This window comes from Cydia pomonella, chromosome 10, assembly GCF_033807575.1.
Source record: "Cydia pomonella isolate Wapato2018A chromosome 10, ilCydPomo1, whole genome shotgun sequence".
Classification (NCBI taxonomy): Eukaryota; Metazoa; Arthropoda; class Insecta; order Lepidoptera; family Tortricidae; genus Cydia; species Cydia pomonella.
This window is the reverse complement of record NC_084712.1, coordinates 1,041,851-1,061,884: the sequence shown is the minus strand read 5'-3', so window position 1 is coordinate 1,061,884 and position 20,034 is coordinate 1,041,851. Positions and strand designations below refer to the sequence as shown.

Below are 20,034 nucleotides of genomic sequence, written 5' to 3'. Positions count from 1 at the left end.
TTATGATTTGATTATTTTTATCGTTAATTACGTGTTAGATATAAGTAGCAAATTGCTTTGCCCTATCCGGGTTCACGTACCATAGTAATAAGTACTAGACATAATGCATTGTACATGACTGCAATAAACAAATAAACATAAACAAAAATGGCTGACGCAACCGATCTTCGAGGTGAACCCCCGTGCACATTGAGGGCACGTGAGGACACCAGCTACGTAGTGGTAAATAGTGAACGGACGCAGGCTGGCATGTTTTCAGCTCGTCGCATTTAGCGTCGAGGCTTTACGTTTCTCGAAATTGCACACATTAGCCTGCACTAACCTGCGCCACTCAGGACCATACCTTCCTTGCTACCCTAAGGTTGTCTGGAAGAGATCGCTTACAGCGATGACCGCCTGTTGCTTCCTTTCTTTACATTGTAAATTTTTAAATTTGTTATCTTTGTGGTGCAGTAAAGAATATTTACTTACTTAATTACCTTCCCAATGAGAGGGCTCGATGTTGCATCTTTTCATGTGTCGTTTCTGAACATCTCTGTATCGGAGGAGTTGTCCGCCAAGTTTCCGCTTACCCTCCTCTAGTCCCACGGGACGTATGCCAACCCTAAGTTTTGGACCCGGGTATGTCCATAAACTACGTCCAAAAGAGAGGTATGGGCATTGTGGATGTCATCTCGCCTTGTGTGGTAGGGCACAGCACAGCGGATGTCATTCCAGATCTAGAGCAGAGCCCAACTGGGGAAGTACCTCCACCTTACAGAAAACCGCCGCCAAATAACACTTTACCCTACTCATAGTGTTGTGTTCCTGCCGGTGAGTAAGGTTGCCAGAGCTCAGCGAGGGGGGTGGGGTTAGGGTCGGCACCGCGCATGTAACTCCTCTGGGGTTGCAGGCGTACATAGGCTATGGAGACTGGTTACCATCAGGCAGGCCATATGCTTGTTTACCACCGACATAGTATTAAAAAAAAAGATCGAAACTCATTGAAACCATAAAGCCCTTAAAAATAACGAAAAGTTCACCGCACTGTATTCTGATAACGAAAAACTAATCAACCCGTTTGTATGGCCTTCGCGTCGCAGTTCCTTATATGTGTATGTTTATTAATGACCCAATTAAATTAATTACGCCTCCCGTCCCGAACGCGTCATTAATCATGTATGAGCACGCGGCTGTCAAAAATACGAGGGTATGTTAATCGATATTGTACCTTAATTTGGAGGGCGTATGTTCTAAAATGACTTCCACATTTGGATAATGAGATCGTCAAAAATGCGTCGGTAAAATGTCAACGATATTGAGTAATCATTATTAATTTATAGTTAATAAGTTTAGAATTTTAGGAAAAATATGCGATGCGATTGACAAAGATGTGCCGGTTAAAAGTGTAGTCGCGAAAATGAACTTTAACTCTTAGAGCATAGAACTTTAACTCTGAAATCATTCATAAATTGTACATACAAATTTGAACCTGATGGTACATACCCAGTGTAGTTTTTAGGGTTGCGTAGCCAAATGGCAAAAAACGGAATCCTTATGGATTCGTCATGTCCGTCCGTCTGTCCGTTTATGTCACAGCCACTTTTTTCCGAAACTATAAGAACTATACTGTTCAAACTTGGTGAGTAAGATTATTATTATATATTATTATTTATTAGAGTTAAGATTTTCACACAAAAATAGAAAAAAAAAAACAATAAATTTTGGGGGTTCCCCATACTTAGAACTGAAACTCATTTTTTTTTTCATCAAACCCATAAATACGTGTGGGGTATGTGTGGATAGGTCTTCAAAAATGATATTGAGGTTTCTAATATAATTTTTTTCTAAACTGGATAGGTTGTGCGTGAGACACTACGAAAGTGGTAAAATGTGCCCCCCCCCCCCCCCCCCCGTGTAACTTCTAAAATAAATAAAAATATATGATATACATTACCATGCAAACTTCCACCGAAAATTGGTTTGAACGAGATCTAGTAAGTAAGTTTTTTTTTTAAATACGTCATAAATGGTACGGAACCCTTCATGGGCGAGTCCGACTCGCATTTGGCCCCTTTTTATTTACAAGCTTTTATTTAACTTGCCCAGCAGTGGCAGTATGGTTCCATTTTTATCACTTGTCACTATCGCACTTACATACTTGTTAGAGCGTGACACACATGGTGACAAATGATAAAGAGCCGACGATCTTAGCCCTACTGTTAGTATGTACCTATGTTAGTGTGGTGTCTAATCTTGGAAGCTAAATTTAACCCACTTCCCGATTTCCGATTGAGCTGAAAATTTGCATACATATGTAAGTCGAGTGACAATGCAATGATATGATACCATCGAGCTGATCCGATGATGGAGACAGGAGGTGGCTGTGGGAACTCTGTGGTGAAACTGCCTAATTGTGTTTGGGGTTTTTAGAATTGTCTTGATGAGTATTAGTTGCCTGTGGTAAAAAGTACAGTCAGCGATAAAATTTTGTTCCCGCTTCAAACAAAATGCGCCTTTACTCCAGGTCGACTCTGGATTTGGCCGATAGTAGGTACCTACTAGTGTCCTCTATCTATAAAAATCACGTTTCGGCCGAAGATTCGGCTTAAAACTGGCGAACATTTTGGCCGCACCGAAACTGTATTTTCGCTAGTCTCCGACGGAACCTTCAGCCGCTTTCGACATAATACCTAGTCAGTACCCCTAGCCCTAGTGTAAATAAATTCGATTTCCAAACGTGACGTACGCGTTTGCGTTTAGTCTCATTTTGTATTGGATTTCGAAAGAGCGCGCCAAGCGGGACGTTTTGGAAACTCAAAATCCTATACAAAATGAGACTTAACGCAAACGCGTTCGTCACGTTATGATGTCGATCAAAGTTACACTAGGGGTACAGGTTTCGTTCGGAACACGTCACGAAAAGAAAATAAATCGAAATGACTAATACGTTAGTACGTTAAAGTTAGCCATGGAGCCGCGGTAGGTAACGTATAATGTGATCAAAGTTAGTATGATTCCCACACAGCGCGCACATTCCGACACGCAGCGGAACTGCGCGCGCGCATGTACGGATCGAATGTCAACTAAACTGCTTATAAGGGGGCCTAGCTAAGACTACGATCGTACATCGAAAAAATGTATCAGTATGACAGATGATATTTACGAATTAAGGAAGGTAGAGGCAAGGAACAGAATCTCCATATACTAAAAAGTGTCCGACAAAAAGCCATAAATAAGTGGCTACAATACCTAGAATACTTGAGAAAAAAATCTAATCATAGACAGCGTACTTCACTCCGTCAATAACGCCTAAGTTCTTAGCTACTCTAGCGCTACTCGGAGAGATTTGGAACTATTATTTATAGCTGACAGCTGGACACTTGCAACAATTCTGCCTAAGGAGTTTCTGTTCCTTGCCTCTACCTTCCATATTACGAATGTCATTGTCGTGTGACTTAACGCCCTTAATTTTTTCTAAATTTCGATTGGCGTATTCTGGCGTTTTCTATGAACGATTGTGATTTTGGTTAGGCCCCCCGGGTGTTCTTCACATTGTATTCGGATCCGCAAGCCGCTCCGGTGTGCGAGCAGGACATTGTTATACACGCACCTAGTGCTGTCCCACTTGTACATCCCGACGTGCCGACCCAAAACCGAAAGAGCGTAAGCCGCGTAAAGCTCGTCAGAGACGAAGCGATAATATATATTAATACCTATACCGTAAGATACCAAAATATATTATGTATATCTTATAGCATACCTAAGCACAAAACACGACAAAGATACGAAAATAGATATCGCTGTCTGTCTAGCACCTACATTGTGTGAGAGACGAAATATACCGTAATATACCGAGCTACATATAGCAATAGGTATCTTAATTTTAAGACATCTGTCTTGCTATAAGATATGGTAAGATACCAAAATATATATTATAGCTTCGTGTGTGGTAACGTAAAATATATCGTAGAATGCATACTATTAAATTATTATTATTTTGGTACACGTTTTAGTAAGTATCATTGACATAGTGCAGACATTTCGAAACACCGCAAAACTGCACATTCAGCACATTGCACATGCAATCTTGTACCTGTACGTACGCGTCGGATGTCAAATGCTAAATTAAATGATTTTTAGTTTTAAGTTCGAATGGTGCTACGAAAATAGATTCTATTTGAGGTTTGAATCAGAGAACTACATCATCTCTAAATAAGTGTTTGGCAAAAATTTAATTTTAGGTACAAGTTTTTATCGCTGACTGTACTTTTTTTTTTCACAGGCAACTAATACTCATCGCGCAAATTCTAAAAACCCCTAACACGATTAGGTTGCGTTGTTTTATCACAGAGTTCCTATGTCCACCTCTTGTCTCCATCATCAGATCAGCTCGATGGTACCATAATATTGCATTGTCACCCGACTTACATATGTATGCAAATTTTCAGCTCAATCGGAAACCGGGAAGTGGATCACATTTAACTTGCAAGATTTGATTACAAACAGACAACGGTCAGGTGAAAGTAAATAAAAGCTTGTAAAATGTGACTAATTTGCTCAAGATATTTGAATATTCATTGTTTTGCGAATTCATACTGTTTTTTTTGTGTCCGTCTCCCGAGCGTCAGCGTCTTGTCAACTCTATGGTATCATTGGTCTCTATGGCCGAAGCTCGACGCAACGTTGACGCAACTGCGCTGCAGCGTCCACATTTTCCATAGCGCACTAGGGGTGGGGTGTAGGGGGGCCACACAAGCATCTTTTGAGCGTCGGTGTCTAATCGCAACGTTGGCGCAACTGCGCAGCAACGCCATTGTCCATAGCGCTGACTAGCTAGACGCCGAAGCTCAAAAGACGCTAGTGTGTCTTATAGATATCAATTTAGAGAACTGTCTTGGGCATGACGTCAACCTGTGGTCGCGGGAACTGTCATTGTTATTCCAGTAACGCCTTACGGCATTCACGAATATCTTGTATGCTATCTACATGCATCTACGAGTATACTCATTTGGGAGTATAATTCTGATAGATCCGCCGACAAAATCTTATTATTATACTAACATCGGTTTTATGAAAATTAAAACAAGTAATATTACTTTGCTAATCCGCGAGAAAATAACGTGTTAGTCAAACAGTGCTAACCCGTTATACTTACTTGCGTATTTTTACATGCAATTAATGTTCCCACCCTCCCACCGCAAAAATAAATACGCAAATAAATATAACAACCCACCACCAAAAGTACAAAACTCGACACGTGTTTCACCTCTCTACGAGGCATCCTCAGGAGATGCTGGAGATGTTGAAGTATAACGGGTTAGCACTGTTTGACTAACACGTTATTTTCTCGCGGATTAGCAAAGTAATATTACTTGTTTTAATTAGCATGGATTTCCGCAAAGTAACGCCTGATTCTATTAATTATCGGTTTTATGAATGAAATGCAACGCATTGTGTAGGAATAGAACTTTTTTTTACGTTTTCTTAGTACTAAGAAATCAACGTCGGTGACGCTGCATCTTATTCATGAAACCGATGCATATTATAGTATTTTTAATAAGATTCTTAGGTACCTATAGGTACGTAATCCTAATCTTAGCACTTTTTCGATTTTAGAAGACTTAACAGTCTTAACACCCTTAAAGGTATGATTATACCTTCCTAGAAGCGAAAATTATTGGTAAATTTTCTTCTTTTCAGCCCAAATGTCGATGGAAAGCATGGTGATGGGTGGCGTGGGCGTGGGCGGCGTGGGCTCCGTGGGCGGCGGGGTCTCCTCCATGGGCGGCTTCCAGCTCGTGCGTGAGCCTGCGTCCGGGGCCCTCTTGCTCCTGCCCGCCCCACCAGATCTACCACATACAGTCGTCTGGGGCGGCGTGCCTTACCCTTCTGCCCCCTTGTTACTCCCCCCAGCTCCTCATCCGTCACACCATCTACAGCTACTCTCTGGTGACCTCCTCGCTTCCACAGCCACCTTACAGCACACCCACACACATTCGACGAGGCTGGTCACCTTAGCACCAGCCCCGGCACCTCCACACAAGCCAGACAACAGGAAACCTATCATGCAACCTCTAATAACTCCTCACGCTTTAATAAAGATAGAAGCCGAACCGCAAGAAAAACCACCACCAACTTTCGCTCCGGAACCCGTACCACAACCGATGTTAGCAACCCATTTGTATTACCAGCCGGATTTCAATGAACAGGCTTGCAGAAGCCAAGCTACCTCGCCGGCTGCACCGCCAACACCGCCTCCTGATAACCATGAGGCTCCAGCACATAAAGACGCGTCGAATCAAACGGACCATATTGATGATGACGATGATTCTCCTAATCACGCTGATGAGGATGAGAGAGATGTCGCTTGTGTCGGTGTCGCACATTTCCCTGAAGAGACTCCCCTACATATGCCAATTCTTCAGCCTTCGAGGATAGACAGCGGAGAGGAATCTTCTTCAGAAGCTTTGGCGACTTCTGCTGTGGTTGGGGCGGTAGAGAAAGCAATACATGCTATCGAAAGAGATGAAGCGTTAGAAAATAGCTCCAGCAGCAGCACTTCTAACGATTTAATAATCGATACAGCCAGTACATCCCCCGTTCCACCGCAACCGGCCAGATCCGTTGTAGACGTCAGTGGATTAGAGTTATTGTCAAATAGTATTGAGCAGTTTGAGAGAACTACTCCGGCTAGCATGCCCAGTTTGGATCCGGCACCTCTAACGGTTGATACTAGAACTACAACAAATATAATTATTAAATCGAGCCCCAAATCGCCGCCGCGTACAGACACAGAATCTCAAAGGAGATTCGAGTTTCCTCCAGAAGCAAGCACTAGCGACCGAGCGAAACCATCGCTAGATGGACTTGGTCTTTTATGTGCTCTCGCGGAACAAAGATTCATGGAGGAGGTCGAAAGCCCTCCCACTAATCTGTCCACGTCTTCCCGTCCATTCATTAAAAGCGAGATCCTGAGCCCAACGGAACCTCATATACCGATCGAGCCCAAGAAAGACCGCAGCCGAAGGGACTCGTCAGCGGAACGACGGAGAAAACGAAGCCGCGATCGTGAGGAGCGACATCGCCATAAGATAGACAAGATGCGGCGCTATAAAAGAGAGAAAGATGAAACCAGGAATAGTGGAGGCGAATTAGAGGCAAGTTTAAGACGCGTTACAGCCTGCCCGTGTGGCAGCTCGCCCTGTTCGCACACATCGGCCGTACCATCAGCGCACGCTCTTGTCAACGCCATGGAAAAAGACCTGCGTGACAGATTACATGAGCTCCAACGTCAATGTGACGAGAAGCGAGCCCAACTTAGCGCTATGACACCCCCCTTACCCGCCCTACCCGCTTTATCCACTCCTTCCACGCCTTCACCCCTGGGAGCTCCATCCCCAGACTCCGACAGAGGTTCGTCTAAAAAGCGCAAAGTCGGCCGCCCCCGCAAAGTGTCAAGCCCAGACTCCACTGAGACCATAGTTGCCAAAAAACCCAAGTCTAAGAGCAGTCTAGTCGGCTACTTACTAGCCAAAGGCAAGCTGAAAGGTGGCATAGTATGTTCTAGAGGAGAACCTTCCAGGGAGGAAAGCCGGACAAGCAAAGTACGTCCGAAGTTAAAAGCGGAACCGATTTTGAAAGTATACTCCGAAGAGGAAGAAACCGAATGGGGTTTGAATAGATCAGCAAGCTCGTCCATGGAGAGTTTAAATGAAGTTCGACAGAAAAATAGAGAAAAGGTTGATAGATTAGTGCGGAAGCATTCAAGAGATGATATGCCTGAGTTGGAATTCGCAATGCGTCGCGCAAGTGCTTCCAGTGATAGCGAAAAAGAGCGTCGACGTGCGAAGAAGCGACGAAAGAGTTTGAAGTCTAAAGAGCGTGAGGAAGCTAAGGAACCAGTTATTGAATCTAAACCCCCTCCTGTATCAAAGTGTACGCTAACTGAGGATAAGTTGGACAGTAATCCGCGGGTGCTCACGGCTATGGGAGGGCTGTTCTACGCGGGGAAACTGAGCGCCGTGACGGCCCCCGATGTATACGCCATTACTCTCGATGGAGAAAGGGGGAACAAACCGCATATACTGTCTAGGGAGGAGACGCTGAGGGATGCTGTAAGTATCTCTTCTTAGTATAGTTAAATATAGTTTTTGATTGATATTCGTATCTATTCTTATATCAATGCGCTGAGCGAGCAGTTAACCAGTCTAGGCAAGCAGAACTGGTGAAATCTATCTGAGGAAAGTCCACATGTAAAGTATCCGCTATTTACAGTAATTCTTGCTTCTGCTCAGTTCCATAGCATGACAGGCGAATCTTTAAAATGTTTGGTTTGTGAATAATTAAGAAATAACAAATTGACCAATCTACAGAAGAGTCTGCAAGAGTAATAAATATCATCAAGAATGAATCAAGACAATATTCTTCCAAAAAGATAAAACCCTATCATCTTGCTGACGAAAACACTTTATTTCCAGATCCTGGAAGTATCTCCATCATCAGTCTCCGAGCTGGCGTCGGGCACGCGAGTGTGCGCCTACTGGTCGCAGCAATACCGCTGCTTGTACCCTGGCACTGTCGCCGTGTCATCTCCAGACCCTCACATGGACAAGTTCGTGGCTGTTGAGTTCGATGATGGGGATTCAGGACGTATTGCTATTGAAGATATAAGGTTTTTGGAACCTAACTATCCAGTTGTTGGTTAGTATACTCTTTTATCTCCTACTACAATTAAGATTTATCCCCTAATCCTACCATTTAAGCTCATTCGTTTTTCCCTAAGTCTCCTATCCAGTCTAAAGGAGATGTTAACAATATATAACTTAACTTTAATTTTACAATATCAATTTGTCTCATCATTTGAGTGCATTTATGAATGTTCATAGACCGAAACTAATCCAATAATTTGCACTTTCAGTATACGAAAATCCACTATTCACGCTCGGAAAGCGAAGAAGAAATACCAGCGTAAATAGCACCGAAGATAAGAAACCTCCCACCACCAGCACAGACAAACCTGTTGAACCCACACAACAGGGAGAGGAAGATAGGAGGGACAGGAAGAAATTAAAGAAACACAGGAAAGAGAAACTCAAACGCCTGTCAGAAGACGATCCGACCACAGATTACGTCAAAAAGAAGAAAAAGAAACATAAGTGTTGCGAAGAACATTGCAAACATAGAAAGCACCATAAGAAACACCACAGAAAACACAGAAAGAGACATCATTCTGACAGTAAAGAGAGTTCCTCTGGTGACGATCAGAATAAGAAATCATCGTCAGATTATTCCAAATCTAATGAAGATTCAGGGGATTCCAACGATAGGTTGTCCACTTTAATAGCAGTGGAGAAATCGCCGGATGATAAGATGAAAACGGTGATCAAGAAAGCGGTGCTGACGAAGAATCCTCTGGTGAAGACGGCAGTGCTGGACTTTAGTAACCTGGGGAAGGTGGTGGTGAAGAAAGATGAGAAGGATAACTTGAAGGATAGCGGAATCGGGCTGGAAGAGGAGCCGACGGCTTCGACTAGCGACGTTGCTAAGAAGGTAGGGTTGTTTTAGATTTTGTTGTTTTTTTGGTTGTCCAAGAAGCCAGAAGTTTTATTAATAGATAGATAGATAGATAGATAAAATCTTTATTCAACCACAACTTACATGCTTTGTGACAACAAATAACAAGAGAGAAAGAAAATTGACAAGAGACAAAGAAAAAGTAACATACAGTTTGACACTAATATCAATAATTACGTCAACAATCAAATGTATTACGTGTCTTATTTTTAGATTAATAGAGATATTAGTAGAGGGTCATGTGTTGTGGTAAAGAATAGGCGCTGACTCAGCATAAATGCTGCGGAGACCACAGCGCTGATCTTCCGTCAGAACCTTAAAACCTACACTAATAAACGACCAGTGCAGCACTAGTCAATGTACTTATATGTTTAAATAATATACTTATGCATGTTACATATATTTGTACTGTGTGTATGTAGGTACTGTAAATATTTGCAAGAAAAATATGTCACGTAGTTATTATACTTATGAATTTACACGATGTGAACGCAAGTGGATAGGTAACGGCAGGTAATGGTATGGTCAGGTGGGGTTAAGTTTTAGGCACTTAGTTTTTGAGTTTCTAATAGGTATTGGCGTAATTTAATTTTAAATTGAGGCTTACTTTTTAATATTCTGATTGGTGGGGGTATGTTGTTCCAACATTTGGTGGCCCGATACCTAAAACTTCCCCTAAAGGCAGCAGCGCGGTATTTTTGAGGCTGCAGCATAAGAATACGCGGGGCTCTAACCGAGTGACAGCTTCTGTTTGTTGACCAAACCAGTTTTTTGTACAGATAGCTTGGAGTCTGAGTGTTTATTACATCAAACAGTAAGCATGCCAACATTAGATCCTGACGTGGTAGCATTTTGAGCCAGTTTCCGTTATTTATAAATGGGGTGACATGAGTCCGCGGGGGAATATTGTAACAGAACCTGGCACATTAATAGATTAATATGAAACGTTTGTTCTGGTGACAAATGATTTCATGTAGTCTGAATGTTCTATTGTGTTTGTTATGTGCTTTTCTTACATTTCAAGTTTGATAAATCGTATCGCCATATCAGTAGTTAGAGTGATGCTTGTATTTCACGACCGGTCTGGCCTAGTGGGTAGTGACCCTGCCTATGAAGCCGATGGTCCTGGGTTCGAATCCCGGTAAGTTTGTTTGTGTGATGAGCTCAGATATTTGTTCCTGAGTCATGGATGTTTTCTATGTATTTCAATATTTGTATATATTGTGGGCAATTTGTTGTCTGAGTACCTATAACACAAGTCTTCTTCAGCTTACCGTGGGACTTAGTCAATTTGTGTAAGAATGTCCTTATAATATTTATATTTATTTAATATTTATTTTTTGAATCATTTAATTCAAGTAACTTTAGACTCATAAATATGTTAGTATGCACTTACAGCTATGTTAATATGTACAAACTTATCACTAAATAATTACTAACAAGGAAGGGTACCCAACTGTCCGACTCCGATTAGATTCATTTTGATATATGTTATAGAGTAGTCTAAAATAACGGACACGTATTTTTTTTAGCTGCCCAAACTCAACCTATTGGGAGAAATTGTCCTCCAAAGTACTAAAAAGTTACTAAATCTTCTAACTCCTATAGAAAGTGATGCTCAAGCAACTTGCTAGTAATGCTAGTTAATGGCTTGTTTGAGTATATGTTTGAGAGCAGGAAAAAATAATGTACACGTGTTTTGTTATATCTGCTTAAACTCAAGTTTTCCTAAAAAAACACCCGTCTTTATGTGAAACTATAGTGATAAGATATTATAAAACTTCGAATGTCGATTTTTTTTATACTCAAACCAGCCATTAACTAGCAAGTTGCTTGAGCATCACTTTCTATAGGAGTTAGAAGATTTAGTAACTTTTTAGTACCTACTTTGAAGGACAATTTCTCCCCCTCCCTTTTTAATAGGTTGAGTTTGGGCAGCTAAAAAAAAAATACGTGTCCGTTATTTTAGACTACTCTATAACATACGAGTATATCAAAATGAATCAAATCGGAGTCGGACAGTTGGGTACCCTTCCTTGTAAGACAGCTATGTTTCTAGAAGCACCTACTTATTTAGTGGTTAGATAGGTACTTCTAGAAACATGCATATCATCACAATGTCTCAAATATGGGCAGTCAAACCTCTCGGCAATCGAGCGCAGGATTGTGTTGTAGCTGGCCCGCACCCGGCGCACCAGGGATGAGCATCGTTTGCGCATAGTTGTATAAAAGCAATCGACGCGCGCTTCAGCAAACATCCCTGATGCGCTACAGAAGCGCGGCAGCCCCACGAATACCCGGAACGCGTTGTTATATTGGACCCGGAGGGCCCTGTAGGCCCGCTGCGTGTAGTACGTCCATAAGCTGCACGTATACAGGGAGGTACAATATGCTCTAATAAGAGTTAATTTCACCTCCCTAGTACAGCGCGCAAACTTACGCGCAATCATGTTTGCCCTTAACGACAGGGCGCTAGGGCCCTCCGTTCGCGCTCGATATCCATGTTATCTTTTAAGTCTGAGGTGACAACATGGCCTAAGTAAATACATACGCCTCACTTCACCTCAGACCTCAGAAGAACGGAGGGCCCTAGCGCCCTGTCGTTAAGGGCAAACATAATTGCGCGTAAGTCCCCCATCAATTGGAATGGTAGAGGACTACCATTCCAATTGATGGGAGGTACCTTACGTATTCGATAGTTCGTCGCTCGAATATGTGTCGGTAGACGATTAGTCATGTACCTTTTTTACCCAGCAAATAAAAAATTGACGATTAAATGAATGTTAGTGAAATTGAAAAAGAGAATTACAGTTGCGTAATATTCAGAAGAACACTACTTTTAGGATTCTATAGACAGGGGTCCGTTGGGGCTCCGGCGGCCGCGTTTCTTATGAAGTCGATTTTTCAATTTTACTGGCAGTCATTTAATCGAAAAATAAGAGGGCAGCAGTCGTGCGTCACTTTCGCACTTACATACTTGTTAGAACGTGACAGGCATGGTGACAAATGATAAAGACCCGACCATATTAGTCCTAATGGAGTAGAAATTGGTATTTTGTAGTTGACAACAGAATCGAAATAAATATTATAGCCGAGTTGGGTGCCCATGCATGGGAAGCACTCAATTATAGTTTGGTATACGAAATCTCAATTTAAAAATAGTATTAAAGATAAGATAAAGATAAAGATAAAAAAATGTTTATTGCCACAACTACCAAAGATACAAAATAAAAATAACATACAACGTGAGATAAAACAAAATACAGTTAATTGCACAAAATAAATTATCCAAAAAATCACAAAAAATTTACTACAGCTCTTACCTTTTTATCTATGTGGTTTTTTGGTATAGGCAATGGGTACCTGTCTCAGCTTTATTGCTAGATATATACCCAGCGCTGATTTTCAGATGGGTCCCTTTTTTGACAGGTCGGTCATTACATATCCTAATTATAATATATGCGATCGGCGCGGTTGTGTTTGTGAATATGTCCGTGTGTGTGTATGCGTGTGTGATATATTTATATATGTGTGTATATATTTATATTTATTAGTTAGTTAATAAGTTAGTTAGGGGGGGGGGGGGGGGATCTCCTTTCTGTATTAACCAGCTTCTTGAATTCTAGCAACGGCATAGGACTTCTTAGTGGTGGCGGGAGATCATTCCAAATTTTTGTTGCTGCGTACTTGAATCCTCCCCTAAAAAACTTGGTCCTATGTTTAGGGACAAGCAAGGAATGTTTTCTATGACTTCTCACTGACTTGTTTCCATCGTTTTATTAGAGGTTTATCAGGGTTGTGTATTGTATTGGTATGTGAACCCAAACCGTTTCCATTCCAGAAGAGCAAGAAGCGCACGGTGTCGGTCGCGTCGCAGGGCTCGGAGGGCGCGGGGGCCGGCGCGGCCGGGGCCGGCACCGCGGCCGGGGTCAGCAAGATGGCCGCCTTCCTGCCCGGCGCCGCGCTGTGGCGGTGGCGCGCCGCGCCCTACCGCCGCACCGCCAGGCCCAGGCACAGGAAGCTGTTCTACCGCGCTATCGCGAGAGGAGAGGAAATACTTAATGTAAGTACACGAAAAATTCTCAATGACATGTTGGCCAAAAAAATTACACTTTTGGCGGGCGGATTGTTTGGCGCGTGTTTTTTCAGTTTTATTCGTGGGCAGAATGTCACCATCACATTACAACGTAGCTATTCTATCGCTAGTCAACGTAGCTACTCTTTGCTTGCTCATCATGGAAACTTGATATTATATCTCTTTAAGTAAGTACCTAACTTTACCTCTGAAGTAATCGAGTAAACGATATAATCAGACGAAAAATAACGATCTAACTTCAGTACCACCCGTTCGGACACTAGCCATACCGCCTTATGTATACAAAGCTCAGAGTCTGAACCTTCAACCTCGCAATTTTACGCCTTTACTTTGTTCCGAGGTCTACTTTTCAACATTTCAGCCTTGTATGAAAATGTGTGGTCTTAGGGTGTCACCACATCAATCGATCGACAGTCTATCAATGGCATCGATCGATAGTCGAATGGAACAATCGATAGTTTCTACCTACACCAATCAATCGATCGACGTCGACTATTCCATTCTACCATCGATCGTTTGATGTGATAACACCCGTGTACCGTTCGGTCTGCAATTGCATTTCTGTTTCTGCAACTACAAATCTAAAGGATTCATGTCCGATCCAATGCAGGAAGACTCGAGCATGGACGCTATCTCTAACACGTACAAGACAGTTTCACATTCTCGATTGCGGCGTCGTTCCTGACAAAACCCACCCTGTTATTTAACAGAGCTGTCATGAGCCTTTTGTATATACCACTGTCCATAAGTAACAATCTGTAAACGTTATACTAATAGCGTTTCTGTCAGTAATATCTTCGCTAATTTTCATAACGTATTTCCAGGTCGGCGAAGCGGCAGTGTTCCTCTCGACAGGCAGACCGGATCGTCCGTATATTGGGCGAATTGAAGCGCTCTGGGAAGCACGTGGAGCCATGGCCGTACGGGTGCGATGGTTCTACCATCCCGAGGAGACCACGGGCTGCCATCCTTTACTCTACCCGGTAAGCCTGTCTAGACTTAGGTCATCCTTCCAGACAGGTTGGTACATCAGGTAGATCTGATCGTAGTGATTGTCCATACATCGGCCACATCGAAGCCCTTTGGGAAGCACGCGGTACTAGTGCGAGCCGTGCGAGTGCGATGGTTCTACCATCCCGAGGAGTTCTACCATCACAAACCGTTCCGTTTTCGCCAGTCGGCCTACCGTACGGCCGGTTTGTCTGTCACGGTAGTAGAGTGCCTAATTGTATACCTCTATGTTCCTCACAAGTCCCGCAACTCAAATTTCATTTTTTATCATATAAATTGAAGTCCCTATTAGACATCCCACAGTTATCCGCACCGTGTGTGTTCCCAGGGCGGGCTGTTCTCGTCGCCGCACACGGACGAGAACGACGTGCAGACTATCTCGCACAAGTGCGAGGTGCTGCCGCTGGCGCAGTACCAGGCGCGCACGGGCGGGCAGGCGGCCGACGACTACAGCGACGTGTACTACCTCGCCGGCCACTACGACCCCGCCGCCCGCGCGCTCACCATGCAGCCCGACGTGCCGCTCCGGCCCGCGCAGTAGACTCGTCGTGAGACTAATCATGGCTAACATTGAAGGGTGCGTCTGAGCGATCAAAATTATGTCGTTTATCTAATAATACCGCTCAATTTTCAACAACTTTAAAACTCACAGGCGAATGATGTCAAAATAAACGGCATATTTCGAAAAAAAAACAGCCTTCGTTGATGTAAACGACTAAGGCAACATCATTCGATGTATGTTCGTGTCAAGTATTAACTGGTAAAAAGACGAACATATCTCATGGCCCGGCATTGCCCCCGCTAGTATATGTACGTTTCTTAATAAAACTGTTTTTTTTTTACCAAATTTTGCTATAGGTACATTCCCGGACTTTAAATGCTGAGCCATTTAGCGTTCAAGCTAATTTGATTGTCAATAAAATTGTCTAAATTATGAAGTAATCCCTAAAGTCCATGCCGCTCGCGTCGAATTATGATACCTAATAGCAGTGCCTTCAAGGTTTGCTTTTGATTCGGGTTAATTTTAAATACATAATAATGGAAGAAATGTGGCGTGCACCTGCACATGGTGTGTAAGGACCCCAGCATAGAACGTCACAAGTATGTTTTTACCGTATTTTTATTAATTAAACGTTACATTCCCAAATAATAAATTTACTAAACTTCCAAAAGACATGTACGAACATTTTACGTCACAGATACTCCATGTACCGTAACCCCAACCCTAATGAACTGTCAGAGGGACAATCATTCGACGCGAGAGGTTTACTTAACTGTGTTAACTGTAAAAAAAAAAAAAATATTCGATCTTTTGTGAACGTTCATTGGATAATCTATATATTATGCTCCGTTAATAATCTCCTTGAGTGGTTTCTTAGATAATCGACGATTGATTGTGGGGTGCCCTAACACGATGAGTAATCTATTGGCATACCATCGTATAGTGACCTTGAGCGTAACGTCTATTCCAAACGAATAGGAAAGCGCTTAATGCCAGTTCGTTGACCTTTCGATACGTTCGCGCTATTTGGACGTCAACATTTGACAAACTCCTAAGCGGCGATGTTCTCCTAGTATCGAAGCCAACTGAATAACGGTTCAAAACCAGTTAACGAGGTCAAACAGAAACAATGAAACTCTTTAGCGACTATGTTGCCTTGGTAACGGTTTTAACAAAAATGATGGCGAAAGTAAAAAAAAAGTGCGATGGCACAATCTTGATCAGTGGTCATTTTATTTTATTTGAACTTATTGAATGGTAAATTATGATTTTAGTTTATATTTCCTTGTGTTTACTGTCTTATTGCTAGCAAGATGCATTAGGATGGAAATTATTTTTTTATGGCAAAATTAAAATTACACCCGTTTAATTAAAATAAAGTGTGAGAATTTTACAATTTTTAACCAGTATAATCATGATTAGTGTTTAGATTTAATTTCTCCGACGTCACATTTGTGTTAGCGGTGGTAGTTTATAAAATGAAAGTACACATTTTGTCTATCTCGATGTTAGTCAGTTTCAGTAGATCCCCAGTGAAACTCCTGAAACGTTGCACGTAGCTTGAATGACTAAACAAGTCACTTATACAGGTCTTAAAGTACAATCTAGATTTTTGAGGCTCAAATTTGTGACATTTATTCAGATTTACCGTCCTCTTTGGAGACGATCTATATAAAGTACGACTCATGTTAGTTACCCTTGTTACGTTTTTAATAGTGATTTTTCAATTCGGAATGTTTTCCTTGGGCCGAGTGTGAAAGGCGAATTGAGACAATATAGACTTTTTGATGAGTGTTATAAGGTCGAAATTGGAGTGACCGATTTGGTGATGACGATATGTGATTTATTTTTTATACGTGTAACGCTGTAATCTCAGTGTTTAGGTAGTTGTATACGCTATTAGATTTTACAAATTTCTCTCCCAGCGTGTATCTTTTTAAATGCAATACTTTTTCAGCTAGTCCTTTTGTTCAAAATTAACCAGTGTCTATTTAGTCGCGGTGGGAGGTACTTTGACTCTTTGTTATATTGTTTTTCGCTATTTTATGTTCTTGTTTAATAATTTTATGTTATCGAAGTATACATTTATATCGGAATGGTGCTAGACGCTTGATATAATTCGTTTATGTTCGCGGTAGTTAAGACTGTATATACTTAGATAAGTTTGGAACTTAAGTATACTGTATTTTCCACAATTTCATGATTGTCGGCTTGCTATAAAATTTGCCATTTTTGTCAAAATTGACTTTCTATATTTTATATGTATTTGTAGTATTTATGGTATGATTTCCACAGGGTAAGCCCTTCTTTGTACCCTTTTATCATATCGAGGACGGTCGAAGGGACTGAGACAGGGAGTATGGATCGACCAGGATAGGTAGGTAGGTTTTGTACGGAGAGGCCAAACGTTTGTAAGAAAATGTGGGAAAGGAATCAGCCTTAAATGTAAAGTTACTCAGTAGGATCGTAGATTATTGTCCTCTACTTACGGCATAGCGCCTGTACGATGTACTTTTCGTTGTCAGATGTACTTTTATTTCTAAGTCTACTATTAAGTTACATTAAGGACTTCGTTTTGTTACTATATACAAAATTATATAAAGGATAATTGCAACTCTAAAATTTGACACATATATGTATAATAAAGAAAACGAAAAGTGCGAATTTGGAAACAATATTGAAATAAATAGTATTTTTATAATATAATGAGGTAACGTTTTATTTTATCTGAAGCAAAGCTATTATAAAATAAGTACAAACTTGTTGATGAAATTGTGGCTCGGCCCAGTCATAGTCACACACTCGCCCGGCGCGGGGCTCGCGGCCGGCGCCGCCAGCCGGCCGCTGCGGTCGGGCTGGCTGATGGGAGTGCCACTGTATTTCCAATCTCCTATTGGTCCAATGCTATGCTGTCCTAGTGCCGGCCGTGAACTTCACCGATATCCCTAATTCATTATTGTATTCAAAGGGAAGCCATAAATATTACAATTAAAGATTAATAATATATCAGCATTGATAATATAAAGATTATAAATACGCTTAAATAAAATATTTTTGGCTGATTCAATTGTTTTATTTTATACCAGCGGCGAGACTTACTTTAAAGGCGAAATTAAAAGTTTACAATAAATTAATTATCATCATTAATGTACTTGGCAAAATAAAATTATCCTAAAGAATTTGTCTAAAATCCCAATTCCATCTAATTTTGTATAATATTTAAATTACTAAAACACCTTATTACCTAATTATGAGCAAATTAAATTCTTATTGCTATCTGGTTTCTTGCACAAACATTATTTTAACAGAAACGATGTAATAAAATTATTGTAGTTAAAAAATACAAAGGTATTGCATATTTCATATTCCTTAATTACAAAACAGTTTTTCCTTTAAGCTTGAATTATTTATTCTGAGAGTCAATGAAACGATATCCCGAAAACATTATGTAAATGTATTATTTTCTTATAATTTGACTGGTCACATAGCGAAGTTAGAAGTGTGATGAAATTCCATAAGTCTGATACTTCTACAGGCTTTTCATTTAAATTAAATAAAAGAATAAGTTGCAAGAAAGCCTTCTTAAAGCTAAACCTTAATCTAAAACTCTGTCCCCGTTTAGGGTCAACAAAGAATCTCACTCCGTCCATTACTGATGATCTCGTAAGTCTCATCATCGATGATCTTGTAGATGTCCTGTCGGTAGTTCTGCAGATTGTGGAGGAAGCGGTTTGAGCTCTCTTCCCGGATTTTGGTGATTACTGAGGGCAGGTTTTTGGTGTGGGCTTCGTTGGCTAAGGAGGCGTAATACTTTTCCTGTGGACAAGGGAAAATAGTGGTTCAGGTAAGACATTTAAATAGGCTGAGACTTAACAACAGGAAATGTGATGTTTACTTATACCTAAGATCACCTAAGATGTAAAACAAAATTGTTTTAATTATTTACAAACTACATTTTATTTTAAGGAGTCGAATAAAATCTTTAGGTGTTTTGGAATCATTTGACATTTTATTCATCAAATCATCATGGAACTGCACTCGAATTGTTTCATTTTGGTGCAAGGCTAAAGTACCAAAATGTCTGTTCCGTTAGTGACGTGACGTCAGTGTTACCACTCAAGGTGGCCGAAAGTAGGTAGGTTGTTAGGAGTTTGTAGGATGACCTACTTCGGGAAAAACCGACCGTAATCTCGAGTTGGGTCAACGGAGGCTCGGACCTCTCATCAGTCTCGGAACATTCTTTTTTTCATAAAAGGCTAAATATAGTCTGCAACTACTCCTAGATGTATTAATATGAATCGTACCTAATTTAGATTTGCATTACGTAAATTATATATACAGAGTTATGAAAATATGAACACCCATATATTTACAAGAATTAAAAGATAGCTACGTATTGGTACTATTTTGACAAAATGTGGGAAAACAAAGGTGAATTGTTATCTAAAACACAACCGTTGCAAGTTTATTGTTGACATACCTATTTCAAAACATACATTTGTATTGGCAACATACGAATAGCGTCAGCCGTCCGGTTTACCTCTACTCTACCAGTAAAGGTACGTTAGGCCGATAAGACCGGTTCCTCTAATCGCTATATATTTACAACAAAAAGTCGTTATCCGCAAATACTAGGTATGTATAGAATCGAGAAGTTAAACTATCAAAACCTCAATCGATTATAGCCTTTATAACTATCACTTAAGACGTTTAAAGTCCAGTATAAGCTGTTAGTTGATAAAATCATTTACAGTTGGTTTCGCAATCAGTGCTTGACGCACAGTGAAAGGATCAAGACGTGGTGGGCGTGTTATAGTGTTAGTTTAGCTGCCGACGACTTATGCGGTCCTGGTACTTTGGTAAATAGAAA

The 20,034-nt window shown here is 41.1% G+C and overlaps 2 protein-coding genes across 5 annotated transcripts in view; one reads left to right on the top strand and one right to left on the bottom strand.

Moving 5' to 3' along the window:
• Window positions 1-18,226, top strand: part of LOC133521812 (protein winged eye) — a 162,097-nt gene extending 143,871 nt beyond the window's left edge. The window contains exons 9-15 of one of the 3 annotated variants that reach the window (XM_061856882.1): window positions 5,683-8,096; window positions 8,460-8,682; window positions 8,900-9,531; window positions 13,397-13,411; window positions 13,542-13,618; window positions 14,476-14,634; window positions 14,991-18,226. In XM_061856882.1, the coding sequence (XP_061712866.1) occupies window positions 5,683-8,096; window positions 8,460-8,682; window positions 8,900-9,531; window positions 13,397-13,411; window positions 13,542-13,618; window positions 14,476-14,634; window positions 14,991-15,249 (3,779 nt within the window). In that variant the 3' untranslated portion in view covers window positions 15,250-18,226. Of the gene's footprint in view, window positions 1-5,682; window positions 8,097-8,459; window positions 8,683-8,899; window positions 9,532-13,396; window positions 13,619-14,475; window positions 14,635-14,990 lie in introns of those variants that run through there. The other 2 variants (XM_061856881.1, XM_061856883.1) reach the window with 2 other exon arrangements.
• LOC133521816 (senecionine N-oxygenase-like) overlaps window positions 18,216-20,034 on the bottom strand; it is a 41,408-nt gene continuing 39,589 nt past the window's right edge. For both annotated transcript variants that reach the window (XM_061856895.1, XM_061856893.1), the window contains exon 8: window positions 18,216-18,980. In XM_061856895.1, the coding sequence (XP_061712879.1) occupies window positions 18,789-18,980 (192 nt within the window). In that variant the 3' untranslated portion in view covers window positions 18,216-18,788. The remainder of the gene's footprint in view (window positions 18,981-20,034) is intronic.